The following is a 16,444-nucleotide window of genomic DNA, read 5'->3' as shown; positions in this document are numbered from 1 at the left end:
TAAAGTAAATAAATTGGGATTTTTTAATGGTTTTAGTAAATTAGTTAAAATAATTGACAATTAAAAAATGAATGTTTACATTAAACTCTATTTATTTTTTTTAGTTTGTTATTTACAATGGAAGTATGTTAAAAAAAAATTTACACATACTCAAACTCAATTCATAATACTACTTAAATATATATATATTATTTATAAACCTTTGTATAATTTAAATTTATAATTAGATAAATAAAATTATTCAATAATAATGTAACATTTATAATCAATAAATTTATTATTTTAATATTTTATACAAATATTTTTAAGTATAAATCAATTTCCCGGGAAATTAAAAAAAAAAAATACTTAGATATGATCATATATTTTAAAATATCAGCTATATGATCACGTATGAATTTTCACTCATTAAACATGAGCATAAATTATCTAATTGGGCGATTCTTCGTACCCTAGTATTTTTCCCAGGATAATTAGTTGTATGTAATTAAAATTCAAAAGATATGTTAGGATTTTTTTATTCAGTAATTATTATTATTATCAGTGACTAAAAGAATGGATGGAGTTGATCTCATCTCGCTTTTATTTAAATGACTCATTAAGTTAAACAAAACAGCGAACATCCACTTGTTCATTAGCCTAATTAATTAAAGATGACATTTAAAAAAAGGCGATAAATAATAACAGAAAACAAGTGGTAAAAAATATGAAATCCATGTGCGAGTATTGGTTTTAAAAATATAACTGAGTGATTCCATGTCTCATGACTATTTACACTTTAAATATAATTGAGGAATGATTTTAATTTATTTTATTTTTTTATGTTATTCGTCTATTTAATAGAATATTGTGTGGCAAGGGATGAAACTGGCTGACATCCGCAGTTTAAAATCTTGTTTCATCCTGAGTTACACACAATATTTTTCATGATTACCTGCATTGAAATTATCTTGTTTCCACTGGCAGTAGACACTGAAACTTTAAGTTCAATGCTGGTATCATGAAAAATGAATTTCATTAATTTGCTTCGCTGACAGTGCAGACACTTTCTGGTCGCCACTTCTGAGTTACAAAATTATCGAACTGTTCAAGTCTCGCTAAGAGATCTAGCCGTGATGCTAAGTCATAAGTACCTGGTGATGATATGACAGCTTGTAATTGAACTGTATGACGTTGGTATGACTCTATTTTACAACAAATTGTCGTATGACATGCGTAACGGAAGTACGTTGACGCTTGAGGTACATAGAGCTGTGATTTAACACTTGGCAAGTATAATTGACTAGAAAAAAAATTTATCACTTATCAATATTTACTCACAATTAATAAAATATTTAATGGACTTACCTACTGGTTCCAATTGTCTTTATTTGGACATAAACTTGTGACTGTGAATTATTTTGCAAATTTAACGTTACAGGAATAATACAAATCTGTTGCCTATTAAATTCATGAGCTATTTCTCGTAAATGATTAAGTGAGAATGTGATGACGTTTTTTTGTAATTCATTTTCATCAATAGTGTCCTTCTTGATTATACTAGTGGAGTCAGGAATATTACGATCGGGTCCAAATATTTTTAAACGCGTCGAATATTCACTGGGTTCTGCTGGCGCTTCTTCTGGATGCTTGTACAATTTATTGACAAGCTCAAGATCAACGTGATGCTGACCAGTTGTCTCGCGAATCACCGCGCCAGCTTCCATGACTTGAGCGCGCCACCTAACAATCATCGTCGCTCCCAATTTCACGGTATCAACAAGCGGAGAGTCTGCTAAAACTACACCCTGGTTTGTCTCTAGATTCGGATCTTGGGGACTGATATTTCTTTTTTCAACAAACTCCGCGTAAGGAGTGTTGGCTATCGATTCCCGGTCCTTGTCATCGTTCAGTGGGACATCGGAGTAAATGTTGTCGTCATTAAGTCTTCTTGATAACTTCAGCAACAGGTGGCAGGTCTCTTGCGGCTGCACCTGGTACTTAAAAGAATCGACAATGGGATCCACCAGCTTCCAGCTGTCACTCTTCAACGACATCTTCGTGAGAGTTATCTCATTGACAAAAGGCTCGTGGGTGTTGTTGGTATTCTTGACCTGGACCACTAGATTCATCGTCGGCAAATTGTTTTTCGTAACAGCACTTGGCCGTACGATTGTTTTTATTTCAACAGAATTCGATACTTGAAGTTGCCAAGTGTGTCTCGATACGCGATAACGCGGCGTGCTCTTAGCCTGAGGATTTTCGTAGTAGAACAATAAATCTAGTCGATGATTTCCCTTTTCATGGGGCGCTCTTATCCACAGGGGAATTTTAAATGTCTCTCCTACGTCTAAAACCTGTTGCATTGACGGCAAAACTATTTTAGTTACACTATTTATTTTATTATCTTTACTATAATTATTACTAGTGGATTTATCTGACGGTCGCTCTAAACAAAATAGACGGGCATCAGTGGAACCGACGTAGACATTTGTCAGAGGAGCGGTTCCAATGTTTTTTAAAGCAACTTCCAGTCGTTGAAGTTCCCCGCAAAGCATTTCAGTTGTCACTTTGCTAAAGGACACTTGCAAAAAAGGCGCTTTGTCGACGACGTTCATCTCCAGTCTGTAATCAGCACCGTAGAGAACCGCGTCGGGCTTCTCTTTGACATTCTTTAACTTGGGACCCCGTACTTCGAACAAACGTTTCCCGTGGATCATTACCGAGGGATTTACGATCGGCAGATCGTTGTTCGCACTGCTGGGGTTTGACAAATTGTAACTGATGCCCATTATCTTTAACTCGCCTATCTGCGTCGGCGTGCAAGACAGCACGACCCTTTGCCGGGAGCTCGGCTGCAGCAGGACCGAGTCCACGATCGCTGTCTCAACGGAACTCGACTCGGCCAGCGAGTTTTCTGACAGAGTCTCGTTGCTGGCAGTCTGGCCGTCTTTGGTGAACGACCAAATGAGTTTTATTTTGTACAGAGGAATGGAGATCCTCAGGGGATTATGTAATTCAACTGATAAATAAATAGGCTCATCAATAACGGCATTTGGCTTTACAGTATTGTTAGTTTTGTTAGAATATAGAGACACTGAAGGTTTAAAAATCATCGGCACACTACCCTGAGCTTCAGTAACAAGTGTCTCTTCAAGTTTCGACCATCTGGTGTCATTGTCGTCTTGCTGATCGAACAAATCGTGAGCATCTGCGTCGTCACTTGAAGAAATCAGTGGTCCTAGTAATACTTTTATCTCGTTGCCGTCAATCAGAGGCAGAGGTAGAATTGGAAGTCCATTAAAATGTGGCGGTACTTGTTGCATAAGTAAATTATTAATATGTAAAAATTCGCGTAGAAAAGCAGCTTGTTGGATCGCCGGCTGCTTGCTCGATGGGCTGAGCAGCTTTTCAAAAGCTTTGACCGCTTCTTCGACTTGTTTGAGCGAGGCTGCTTGTCGGCCTATTGTAAAATGAATGTGATCTTCAGCAAGAGACCAGCCTTTGCTGCAGTAAACCTGGTAAGCTTGTTGGTAACATCGGAGCGAATGCTTCCGTTGTCCGGCTTTGGAGAATCTGTGGCCAGCTAACACCGCGTGGAAGGCGTACTTGTGCATCATTTTAGAGGAGACGAAGCAGTAGGCTGCTTGCTCAAGCAGCAAAGCTGACCTTAGATCAGAGTCTTCGCTAGTCATGCGGATCAGCTGCTTGGCAGCGTCACCGTACAAGTTTCTGCCCTTCAGACACTCCGCGCTGAGGATCGTCGCACGTGTGGCGAACTGTGGCATCTTGCAGCTGTTAGAGTAGGTGAGAATAGCGTCGTCCATGTACTCAACAGTCTTCCTGGTCATTTCTCCCTGCATGAAAGCACTCAGTGCTGCCATTTCCAGAGCTCCCGCGTAGTAGAGCCAGGCCTGGTCCGCAGCAAAATCACGTTTCGCGCTGTGATACGCTTGATACGCGAGGGTATAGTGACCGAACATGAAACAGAGGTCGCCTAGACGACGCAACTGCAGCTCCGAAGAATCAGCAGAGTAAATGACCGCGTTCGTCGGTGCAGATCCAGGCGCTCCGGGTTTGCTGGTACCGAACCAACGCTTCGTCGCGCTGAACAGCGATCGACTTACCCCCTTCTTATTAGAAATGACGTCATTCAGAAGGCCAATTTGCTTCTCAACATAAGGCAGCAGACTTTTTATACAAAACTCCGTCACCAAAGTTCTTATCCTATCAAGATCCTGAGTTGACAGTCTCGCTCCATGTTGAGCAACCGGGCGATTTGGGGAGTCTGCCCAAACGTTTGCGTTTATCGGCGACCCAGTCACCGCCTGGTGCTGTGACTTAGTGTAACTATTGTCTGTAAAAGAGCTAAACCGTTTTTCACTGTCCGGACTCAAAGGGTGGATCGTCACCGGAACCACTTCCTGAGCAACTTCAACGGGTATTGCAACCACCTCAGATATTTCCGAGGACAGACTTATCTTGTCAGTGATGTCAGGTGACAAAAGAACTGGATTTTGTGGCGCCACTGGTGTACCAGCTTGACTTGTTGGTTTATCAGTCCCACTAGTTACTTGATTCGGCATCGCACTGACTCCCCCAGTGTCTGCAGGTGTCCTGGGGCTGCTGCTGTGATCGCTGCTGGTAAAGTCAGTGAACTTTACCAGAAATTGACTCCATGGATCAGGCAAATACATGTTGTCGTCCATTTGACCTGGCGGTCTTGAATTCATTTGTAACAGGAAGCAATTATTTACATCATACAGATTCTTCATCTCCGTAAACACCGACTCGGCTCTAAAAAAAATCCACCGAATAAATTTATTTATTACTACTAATAAATTTAAAAATTTTAAAATCTTACTTGGCCTTTTCATCTTGCGTAGAATCATAAATTAAGATATAATATCTCAGCGCATTGTTATTAAACCACTTTGGCAACTTTCCAGGAGTACTCTGATGTAACTGCGCGGCCATTTGTTGAATTTTATCCAAAGGATTATCATCAGCTGTCGATACGACAATCATGCAGGCTAAAAAATGTTTAGTGAACTCATGATCCGATGGGAACTGTACATTAAGAAACATTTCACGCCAGGATTCAAACCATGGTACTGATAATGGAATATCCAAATCAGTGGTTCCTATTCTCACAGAAGTCGTACGCTCGCACTGTTCCGAGCTGACGGAATCATTGAGCATTTTCCTGGCGACACTTGGCTCCGGTGGCTGTCCATAAATATCAAGAATAGACAGACGTAAATTACGAATGGGAATTGTTGATCCCTGGGGATCTTTGATGTGTCCTGTTGTAGAAATAAATAAATTAATTAATTAAAATAAATAAAAATAATTGCAAATATTTAAATTACCTTCAGTTGCGAGGTTACAAAAAGGCTGCAGCAGTTCAATAAACGACAAATTATTTTTCTGACAGACTGCATCAGCAGCTGCCGAACAAACTGCACCAATTTGAGGAGAAAATGCATTGCTTATAAATTCACGTGGTGTTAATTTACACTGAGCCATTTTTACAAACAAATTTAAAATTTTTCACCAGCTAATAATTTTTGTAAATTACTTTTTTACCACCAAGTAGATTATGTACATAACATTTTGTTATATTTATTTAATATAGATATAGATATATATATCTGTAGAATTACATTCATTAAATTATAATTGGATAGTCGATAAGAATTATTTGAATAGCGATAGCACCATCATCCCCTTGGATATTTTTAAATTAAATTAAAGGCCAAACATTTTATTATGACTTATCACTGACAGACACCCTACCCTTGTGATCTCATAGGTTAATGGATCCAGCAAATTAATTATTTTATGTTATTATTATTATTATTATCATATATTTATCCGCTTGATAATAAATTTATTACCATTGGCCATCTGTTGTTACAGACAGTTACAAGTTACAGACTTCATTCTTCAATGACAATGTCAGCATGTTGGAGATTTAGAGATTACTGACACTGCTCCCTGGTGGCAACAGCAAGTACTAATTTTGGAATTTTTAAATTAATAAATATTTTAGAAATTACACTTAAAGTTTTTTTAATTTTCTATAAGTGGATATTTTTTAATTTTTTTTTGTAATTGATTAATTTGTTGAAAAGAAAGTCCGAAAGTTTGAATGACAGTAAAGTTGGGTGACAGCTGACAATTTTTAAAATTTTTAAATAATAAATTTAAATGTTTAAAGAATAAAAATAAAAAAATACATGTTTGGAAAATTCAAAATTCAGTACATTCATTTTTTTAAATTATTTGTATGCCTGTCACATTTGCATTTATTCCCTGATCGGGTAATGAATGTGATTTTCAAATTATGTAAATACGCATTTTTTAAATTTTATTCGGTTTAAATTTAATTCACTAGTTTTTAAATTTTTCAAATTTACAATTGTCAACTACATTCACACTTACGATCGAGTACTAGGTCTTTTACTTTACGTGAGGTAAAAAATTAAGCTAGCAAAAATTGACTTCGATAAGAACTCTCTAGATGATCAACATTTTAAATAAAAAATTAATATGAAACATTTGACATCTCAATGACTACTATGAGTGTCATGTAGCAGACATCAGACAAATTTAAAGTTATTGAATAGAGTAAATAATTAATAAAATTAAACTTAAAAAAATGGGCATTTAAAAAATTTCAAAATTAATAAGTGCATTTTTTCAAATATTATTTTTTTCATTATCTACTCTATATATTTCAAATTTTAAATTTATCTTTTTGCTACATTGACACTCGTAAAAAAATTCATTTAAATTTTTCGCTCATCTCACTTAAAATTAAATATAAAATATCAGCTTTAATTTTACGTCAAATTTACATGTCATTTTACGTAAAAGAACTAAAAAGTTTCTTAAATTTTTTAAATCTACTGTACGTCATCGCGATGTCAAAAGTTTCTGTTTTTCTCTGGTTTCCTGGGTTCATTAACACGATTTAAAATATTTCCACCGCATGCGCACCAGAAATTAAAATATACATCTACAGTTCATATTTGCTTGTTCCTCGGGTTCTCAATAAGATTTATGTTGACGTAGTCGCGATTTCTTTGATAGATACAGACTAGTTTTATAAAGTAACCAACATAACTCAATTTTTTACGCTTCACTTTTTAATTACCAAAAAAATATGTAAGTATTCATTCAATTGTAAATATTCTCATAAATATGACATGAAATTCTGCAACAATCCGTTAATACTAATTACATATATATTATATTTATTTTCAGTACTCCATTTATTAGCTGTTGGTTTATTAAATAAATATTTTGGTAAATTAAATTATTTATTTATATTTTTCATATATTTTATAAGTAATATATACATACTATTTATTGTAGAAATGGCTAGTGAACAACAGAAAGATGAAATAATAGCATTGGAGAGTATTTATACAAGCGAAGAATTTTCTTATAACCAAAACAACGATCAGTACCAGTGTTCATTGAAGATATTCATCAGCTTGCCAGAAGGTTTTTATTTGCTGTATAAAGACGAGCGTAACAAAGATGAAGTTGAAGAAAAAGTACCCATCAGTCATTTGCCGCCACTTAAATTATACATGACATTGCCCAAAGATTACCCAGAGAAGTCACCACCAGAATTTACTTTGTACTGCTCTTGGATGACTCCATACAATCTGATAAAACTCTGCAGGAAACTCGACAAGCTTTGGATTGAAAACAAACCGCAGGAAATTATTTTTACCTGGGGTGAATTTTTGCAAAATGAAACACTAGAGTTTTTGAAAATTAAAAATAATTTAAATTTAATTAAACAGTATACGTTTTACAAAAAAACTATCGATCTTATGCAGGAAAAAAAAACACGAGTTACAAAAACAAATCGATTTAATAACAGAAACTTTTCCAAAGCGAATGTGAGCAAACGCAGCAGGGATGGGAAAAATAATTTAAGAATTGATAGACGTGGTGTCGTCGACCGCGGTCCTGAGCAAAATGTAATCGAGATGCTGGTGAATTACAACGAAGAGCGGACGTCCATCGAGTTTAAAAAGAATTTCTACACATGCAAAGTTTGCTTTATGGACAAATCTGGGGAGTCTTGCACACAATTTAAACCCTGTCTTCATATATTTTGCAAGGATTGCATTACTGGATACCTGCAAGTGAGGATAAAAGAAGGTGCTGTCCAAAACATAAATTGTCCTGAGGAAAAGTGCACTTCCGAGGCATCACCAGCGCAAATAAAAGAACTCGTTAGTCCGGAATTGTTTTTGAAGTATGACTCGACGTTGTTGAGCGCTACTTTGGACACTATGCTCGACATTGTTTACTGTCCTCGTCGTCACTGTCAGTATCCTGTCAGTAAAGAGCCTAATGAAAAAATGGCGAGCTGTCCTGCTTGCAACTACGTTTTTTGTATTTATTGTAAAATGGTTTATCATGGTATTGAACCTTGCAAAGTGTCTTGTGGTAAGACATTATTATTACTATTATTCAGGCATTCTCAGACAGTCTCCCTCTACTTTTTAAAAATATTCAATGACTCGGTCATAACTGAATTATAATTTTATCAATTAATGACAGTTCAAGATCATTTAATATTTTTAAAAAGCGAGGGGTATAGTTTAAGAATACCTTTAATAAAAGTAGATAATTGATATCGTAATGAATATGGTTATTATTTACAGCGGAAAAGCAAAAGTTGGTTTCTGATTATCAAAATGCAACAGAATTATGTAAACAACAATTAGAAAATCGTTATGGTAAAAAACAATTACAAATGCTTGTTGAAAACACAATGTCAGAAAATTGGATTAATTCAAATAGCCGTAATTGTCCTCATTGTAATACAGCTATCGAGGTAACTATTTACTCATATACTTAATCAAAATTATAATAATAATAATAATAATAATAATAATAATAATAATAATAATATTTATTTATAGAAATCTGATGGATGTAATAAGATGACATGCGGTCGTTGCAATACTTATTTCTGCTGGGTATGTGGTACTCGATTAAACCCAAGTATGCCTTACTTCCATTATCAGGATCCTCAGTCAAAATGTTACAAATTACTCTACCAAGGAATGGTCATAGACGATGAGGACGATGATGAAATAGATTTTCCTGCAGTTTATCTCGACTATGATTCAGAGGATGACGATCTTTCTGATGAAGATTTTGTCATCGATTATGATATTTAATTAAATTTTTATAATACTATATATATATACATATATTTATTTTAAAATATTTAATGAATTTATTTGATATTAATATTTGAAGGTGCTGAGAGTTTATATTAAAATGTACATATAGCAAATAGACGAGTCAAGGCTACGATTGCAAATGTGATATATAATTTTATTGATGCGTCATGATTGTCATTAATGTTCATCCGTGTTGCACACCATTGTGATAACGCCTAGTTTTCTTAAGATAAATATAAATACAATAAAATTATCTATTTTATCAACTCGGTATTTTAAGTAGCAATCGGTTATCTGTTGGTCTCAATTTAAATCTTTGTGTATGTGCATTTTTTTTTACATATATATTGTTTATTATTATTGTTAACACTGTAAATTAAAGCCTCATGTTCTGTACAAGGTACATTTATTTATTTAGATAATTTGAAATTAAACTAAATTTTTCTTTTTCATTTTTTTTTTTTTTTTGTGAATAAGGTGCGGAAAAGTTCAAATGACTTATACGCAAGATGTTGATGTTAAAATAACTAAAAACATTCAACGAATTGATTGTAAACTGTGTAAAAGTTTCATAATTATTGTAGAAAATAATAAAATTGTTAATATTGACGATAAATTTGATGATTGTGTTGACAATTCCTGGATAAAAGTATTTTGATAATTAAAATAAATATGTTTATTATTATTTTGCAGCTTTAAATAATTAATATATACATTTGTTTATTGAAAATAGGTTACTAGTGATCGAGATAAAGTAATTTATTATGTGCTAAGTCAAATAATTTATCGGGAAATGGATACTCCGTGTGAGGATAAATTTGAATCAATTTATGATCACGCGGATGATAATGATGATATATATTTAAAGTGGATTGATAAAAAACCTGTTGGATTTTATACCATTAAACCAAAAGGTAATGTTTTAAATAATTAATTCACAGACAGTGTCCCCACTTTTTTAAAATTTTCAATTGTCAATTGGGTTAAATTTGAAAAATTTTGTTGAACTCTCAATTGATAACAACTGCAAGTTTTTTTTAAATTTTATACTTCGGATTTTTTTTTAAAAATAAAAAAAAAAGTAAATAATCCAAAAATGTGCACATGAACAAAATCCAAAAATTATTAGACGCCGGCTAACTTCAGTATCATAATAAAATTTTGATACTCTCAGTTTAAAGTAATTGAATATTTTTAAAAAGTGGGGGTAGTGTCGGAGAATATTCTTCCATGATAAGAGTAATTTAAATATTTGAATAGGAACTGTGATTTATGGGACAAATAAATATTCAATGACGACTTTGGACACAGCTTACATCAGGTCTCAGTACAGAAACAAAGGATTGGGCTTAGAAATAATAAATGACATTATTGAACGCTATCCGAATGAAGATATTGGATTTTCAAAGCCAATTTCCTATGGTATGCAACGCGTGTTAAATAAATTTTTGACGCAACACAAAGAATACCGACGACGTTTTTGGGAAATTCAAGACGGAGGTATCGAGGGGTCTGTTAAATTAATATGGTTCATTTTACGAAGCCAACTGCAAAAATCATAGTTATAATTTATTTGAGAAAAATAAATTTTCTTTAGTAATAAATTATTGATTAATAAATTTTTTGTAAATATACATATTTTATAATTATTTTAATTAAACTGTCACTTTAATTTTTTTTTTATTTCATGTAATATAAACTTTCAGACGTTTTTATTTTAATAATTAATTAAAATTTTATTATGAGTGTGAATGTAGCAGATATCAGACAGTTCATAAATTTTAAATATTTGAATAAATTAATTGAAATGATGAAATTTTAAAAAATGCGCGTACTGACTTTTTCAACTATCTTAGCACGCATTTTTTAATTTTTAGTCTCCTTACATTTCATTAATTCATTTAAAAATTAAAAAAGTTGGAAATTGTCAGCTACATCCACTCTCATAACTTAATCATCATTATTATTATTATCATTATTATTGTAAATATCCTTTAATCTCATTTAACAACATCGAACCTATAACCATTTTTTCACAGTTAACAATTATTTCAATTTGTTGATCATCCAATAATTTGACTGTCACTAATACCAGAGATTTTGACGTCAATGTGTGAGCAGCAAACCTTAAATAAATAATTATTTATTATTAATATTAATATCTAAGGGCATTCTTAAACAATATCCCCCCACTTTTTAAAAATATTCCTGATTCAACGGTTGCAGACACGCTACGAGACAGATTGGAGACACGGGACTACGGCCCGTATATACATATGTATGAATATATTCAAAATACATATGTATATATATTTAAAATAATTAATTAATGATATATTTTACGTTGTTTTATTTCTATTGGTGTGTTCGGACCCGCCACCCAGGGTACTTTGACGCTTCTTTCGCACACGAAATTAACATTAATTTTTATTAATTAATGATCGATTTGAAATACTAAGATTTGTTTCACTTAAATTTCACTTTAATCAATACACTGATAATTAATACATTTTTTTTTAAATTGGTAATTCACTTTTTTTCTACTAATCAAATTTAATTATGAATTTAAGTTTTCCCGGGTATATTGCAAACGCCCCAGTGCGCCGAGCGGAGAATCCGAATAGACCATAAAAGTAATTTTTCAAAAATCTATATCTCGACAATTACAACCTGTTATTTTTTAAATTAATACTTCAATTATTTTTCAATAAATTAAAAAAATTTGAATATCGTTAAGTCAGGAATATTTTTAAAAAGTGGGAGGGTGGGAGGACACTGTCATAGGACACCCTCGACAGGAGTAATTTTAATTACAATTACTTACCGCGTGGTATTATTTTCATTTGAAATAATAGCAAAATTACCAGCTTCAATAATTTTCTGTGTCAAATCTTTTTTACTACCAGAAAAATTTATTTTCGTACTGTGCTCATTCATACCCTTGAGTTTGTCTTTTTCAGCATTGAACATGTCATCCGTAAGTTGTACGGCACGTATTATTTCCCCAATAGGTGCTTTCAATTGAACCAGAGGCGCGTGAGTTTCATCAGCTATCGTGTACTCGATATTGAAATTTGCTGGTTGCGTTGAATCATTATAATTAATTCCAATAATCGATGAAAGTGTCATGTTCGATTGTAAAACGGAAATAGGTGCAAACTCGTGTATCAGCATACCAGATGATAAATTTTTATTACCAACTCTAATATTCGTGATTGATTCATTGGTTTCATTGATGAATGTCAGCTCAACACTGACCATCACCGGATTAACTAAATGCTGACAACGTGTGAATCTTGATTCTATTCTCAGTCCACGTCCTGTTATTTTATTGACAAGTTCTGATCTTCGGGTAGGGGTAAAAAATGCTGATACTTGTGTAATACCATTTATAGAAGTTGCAGGATTTATTGGAGTCAAAAAACCTCCTAAGCTTGGTGTCATCACTGGAGTCATTGGTATTACTGTAATTAAATTTATTAATACTACAAAATTCCGTAAGTGTTATTTTTATTTTTTTAAATTATCCCAACTTACTGTCATCTAAATCAAGCAACAAATCAAGACTACTCTTGGGTTTAGCCTCAATAACTTTATCTTTCTTATGATAAATTTTATTATCTGTATTTTTAACTTCAATTTCACTTGATGATTCGCTGTTGTCATCAGACGCAGAGTCATCTGAATTAGAACCACTGTCAGATGTTTCAGACTGTGAATTATTAACAATTTTTTTGATAGGCTCTTGTGATTTATTTGATTCTGTTGAGTAATCGGATTCTGAACTGTCATCTGAGTCAGTCGAGTCATTCGATGAAGTCTCTGAGGAATCATCTTCCGACTCTGATAAAAATAAAAATTTATCCATTAAAATAATAAATAATAAATAAAATAATAATTAATCTACCTCCGTCATCAGGTGAACTTTCATCCTCGCTGTAAAATGATTTTTCTTTAATTTTTTTATCCTTCCTGCTGTGTCTCTTCTCTCGCGGCTGATGGGTAATTATCGGCTCCGCGACGTCTCTGACTGATGGATCTGGTGCAACTTCCGGAAAATCTGGCAGTGGTCTATATCCAGCGCAAGGCATGTCAAGATAGTGTGACAAGGTACCTAGTTGATAACCTTGTGAGCTTTTGAATCGTGACATGAGTGTTGGCGCAGGTTTAGGAGCGAAAAATATTTTCTTAGCGTACTTGGCTAATTTTTTATCTCCATTATTGTCATCATCAAATATAAAGTAACGTAAAAAACGCGCTCGGTCTCTTATGTCATAATTCTGATCGTACTTGGCAAGTTGAAATACGTATTGACAAAATAATTTTGTCTGATCCGGGTTATTAAGACACAATTTAACAGCTAAATTTAATATTTGTAGCTTTACAATATCTTTCTCATTGATAAAACTTTTAGCCATTTTACGGAGGACATCTGGAGCAATCTTTGGCACCCGGTCAGAGTATTCACCTAGAAGCCAAAGTATTGACGCTCTTGCTTGCGGTACTGTTATGAAGTCCATCAATTTAGCCATGTGTGCTATTATTTCTTTGTGTTCGTTCGGTTGCGTTTGCAAAAGTTTTTTTATGACAACAACACTCTCAGCTACAACGACTTCTGGAAGGCAAAATAATTAATCAGCTCAATTTTATTTATTAAATAATAAATATAATTACCGTCGCGATTGCTTAGTAAAGAAACTAATCCATTCAAACATGTGTCAGTAACTTCTTTGATGTTGCTTGCACATCGTCCGATAGCTTGGATACTAGCACCCACGAATTCTTTATCACTGCTTGAAATATAAGTCTGGAACTCTCTGAGTATAACACTTATACTTGTTTCCGTCGCCAGATTTGTCAGGATATCTAATTTCAGTAATTTAATATGCGTTGGATCTGATGTCCTGACAAAAAATGATTTAAGAAATGGTTCAAACATTCCCTAAAAGATATAAATTTCAATAAATTAATCAATGGAAATTTTGGAGTAGTTATTTTATTTATAATTTACTGTGGGACGAGGGATAAAACACGACGATTACAAATCAGGTTGGCTGGCCACCCGGAGTCTGAAATCGTGTTTAATCCTGGGTCACACACGATATTTTTTATGGTTACCTGCATTGGAATTTCAAGTTTCAGTGTCAACAGCTAGTCAGAAATAAGTTAATTTAAAACCAATGGGTGATCAATTATGAACGTAAGCGTAAATTATCATTTACAATTTATAATTAAGCAGAAACTATAGAAAATCAGGACTTATTACTGTCTGATTGATTATCTGTATCATTGGGAATCTGAATTATTAATACATATGTGTCATCAGAATCTGTGTAAGACATCCGCCCGCTAATTGAAGGCATTGGGAATTTACGCATACGCTCATATTTGTTCGCAGCATTGGGCTAAAATTCGCTTGTTCGATTGTCTGCATGTACATACACTGACACCTGGTTTCAACCCTGGCATCATAAAAAAATAATCATACTTGCGATAGCTCGCAATACTTACGTTACCTTTCTTGCAATAGAGATACTGGCAATACAGTGAAGAACAATGCTCTGCACTTCTCGATGGCTTCTCAAAAGTCTTATTAGAGCCTTAGCGGCAATCATAACTTCACTTCTTGGTGCAACATGGTGATATAATTGAGCAACTGCCATTACAACAGACGCATTACGACTCTGTAATAATGGTTTTGTATTTCTTAACAACAAACGATGATCTGCGTCCAATGAAAACTTTGTTTTTTTGACGTTTGATGAGTCCGAGTCTGAATCATAAAACGGCCGGTTTTCATCTTCCTCAACATCCTGGAATAAAAAATAAAAATAATTATCATTATTTTATTTGAAAATGACTTTTATTAATTGATTATGTCGAGACTTACGTCAATATTTGGATTAATAAACTGTGTCCTAGCATAACGTGTCAACATATTTACAATAACAACTTGCCCCCACTCATCAACATCAACCAGTAAATTACAAAGCTTACGATAATTTTTATGAATAAGATCTATTCTTTCTGGACAGACTTCTTCAAAGGCCATAACAGCAGATCCAACAACCAAAGTAGTTTTGTCGGACAATAATTTTTCTAAAACACTAATCAGCTCATCCTTCTGCTCCGGATCCAGAGAATACAATTTCGGGATCGCATGAGCTGCTGTTTTTCTCACGTACGGCGACATGTCACTTGCAGAGTCTTTTATCGCGAGCATAACGATCGGAACAATCATTGGGACTCGTATAGAAGACAGAACTCTCAGTGCGCTGGCTCTTATCAGCTGATTTGGATCTTTCAGTGCTCTCTGAAATGTTGATATCGACAAGAGAGCAAGATCTTGCTGATCTTCGGCATAACGTACCAAGTAAACGTACACTAATTTTTTAACTTCGATATTTTTCGACACGACGTTTTTTACAACCGCTGGAAATAAATCTGACGCATCTCTGCCTTTGGCGACCATCTGAAAATTTGAATTTATTTTATTATTTATTTGTAATAATAAAATAAATGACAGCAAATACTCACTCCAATAATACGTTTCATAGCTTCCAATTTGAGTCCATCTTTATTGCTGTCCAACATTTGTTTCAAGTCTTCATGTCTGAAATTATAATTTATTTAATTAATTTCCCGATTATAAATTTAAAAAAAAAAAGTAAGAGTGAGTAGACAAGAGGATTTACTTTTTGTAGTCTGAATGAAAAAATCCTCCAGAAGCCGGATCAGTACCCAGCTCAGTATCTCCACTTGCTCCTAAAGGCCGATCGTTGCTGTACGAACCGCCAGAATTATTTGACAGAGTACTTGCCGCAGCGGTTAACATTTTGAATATTTATTTATTTACTCTTTTAATTGTAATAAAAGTTAGAACTTATAAATATTTAATACAAAAAATTGAAATAAAGACAGCTGACTACTTGCCAAAGTACAAGACTTTTGACAGATTACAGTAAAACCTGAGCCTCCATATTGTCGGAGTAGTCCCAGTAAAATTCGTAGCAGCAGCACCAGCAGGAGTTTCTCTCCTAGAACCCGTTCTCGTGGCCAAATCGCGGATTAAGTGATCACCCGTACGCGCAACTCGATTTCGACAGCCGCGATACGAGTGCTGCTACGTGATTATTTTTAAAAACTTAAAAATTAAAAAAAAATAACAAATAATTTATAACCATTTATTTATCTATACTTTAAATTATCAACTAATTATTGACAATTAATTATCTTTTAAT

The 16,444-nt window shown here is 33.7% G+C and overlaps 4 protein-coding genes across 4 annotated transcripts; 2 read left to right on the top strand and 2 right to left on the bottom strand.

Annotated features, from left to right (window-relative positions):
• Positions 1 to 253: 253 nt before the first annotated feature.
• LOC103568573 (trafficking protein particle complex subunit 8) lies at positions 254 to 5,901 on the bottom strand. The gene is made up of 4 exons (XM_008545504.3): positions 5,352 to 5,901; positions 4,844 to 5,285; positions 1,348 to 4,776; positions 254 to 1,282 (listed from the first exon to the last, which is right to left on the bottom strand). Exons 1-4 carry the CDS (start codon positions 5,506 to 5,508, stop codon positions 1,018 to 1,020), a joined length of 4,293 nt encoding a protein of 1,430 aa, XP_008543726.1. The 5' UTR covers positions 5,509 to 5,901; the 3' UTR covers positions 254 to 1,017.
• A 1,103-nt stretch (positions 5,902 to 7,004) lies between these two features.
• On the top strand, positions 7,005 to 9,679 carry LOC103568592 (E3 ubiquitin-protein ligase RNF14). Its single transcript, XM_053742182.1, has 5 exons — positions 7,005 to 7,152; positions 7,252 to 7,293; positions 7,363 to 8,457; positions 8,676 to 8,848; positions 8,937 to 9,679. Exons 3-5 carry the CDS (start codon positions 7,365 to 7,367, stop codon positions 9,195 to 9,197), a joined length of 1,527 nt encoding a protein of 508 aa, XP_053598157.1. The 5' UTR covers positions 7,005 to 7,152; positions 7,252 to 7,293; positions 7,363 to 7,364; the 3' UTR covers positions 9,198 to 9,679.
• LOC103568584 (soluble lamin-associated protein of 75 kDa-like) lies at positions 9,515 to 10,875 on the top strand. Its single transcript, XM_008545515.3, has 4 exons — positions 9,515 to 9,603; positions 9,681 to 9,852; positions 9,937 to 10,117; positions 10,464 to 10,875. Exons 1-4 carry the CDS (start codon positions 9,590 to 9,592, stop codon positions 10,763 to 10,765), a joined length of 669 nt encoding a protein of 222 aa, XP_008543737.1. The 5' UTR covers positions 9,515 to 9,589; the 3' UTR covers positions 10,766 to 10,875.
• Positions 10,876 to 10,886: 11 nt separating this feature from the next.
• On the bottom strand, positions 10,887 to 16,271 carry LOC103568602 (AP-3 complex subunit beta-2). The gene is made up of 9 exons (XM_008545536.2): positions 15,899 to 16,271; positions 15,741 to 15,816; positions 15,094 to 15,675; positions 14,720 to 15,016; positions 13,878 to 14,145; positions 13,111 to 13,818; positions 12,741 to 13,046; positions 12,028 to 12,667; positions 10,887 to 11,329 (listed from the first exon to the last, which is right to left on the bottom strand). The coding sequence occupies exons 1-9, from the start codon at positions 16,036 to 16,038 to the stop codon at positions 11,182 to 11,184; spliced, it is 3,165 nt and encodes a 1,054-aa protein (XP_008543758.1). The 5' UTR covers positions 16,039 to 16,271; the 3' UTR covers positions 10,887 to 11,181.
• Positions 16,272 to 16,444: the final 173 nt, after the last annotated feature.

This window comes from Microplitis demolitor, chromosome 1 (assembly GCF_026212275.2).
Source record: "Microplitis demolitor isolate Queensland-Clemson2020A chromosome 1, iyMicDemo2.1a, whole genome shotgun sequence".
In the NCBI taxonomy this organism is placed as follows: Eukaryota; Metazoa; Arthropoda; class Insecta; order Hymenoptera; family Braconidae; genus Microplitis; species Microplitis demolitor.
Note: the sequence above shows the minus strand (reverse complement) of the source record. Positions and strands in the feature narration are given on the sequence as shown.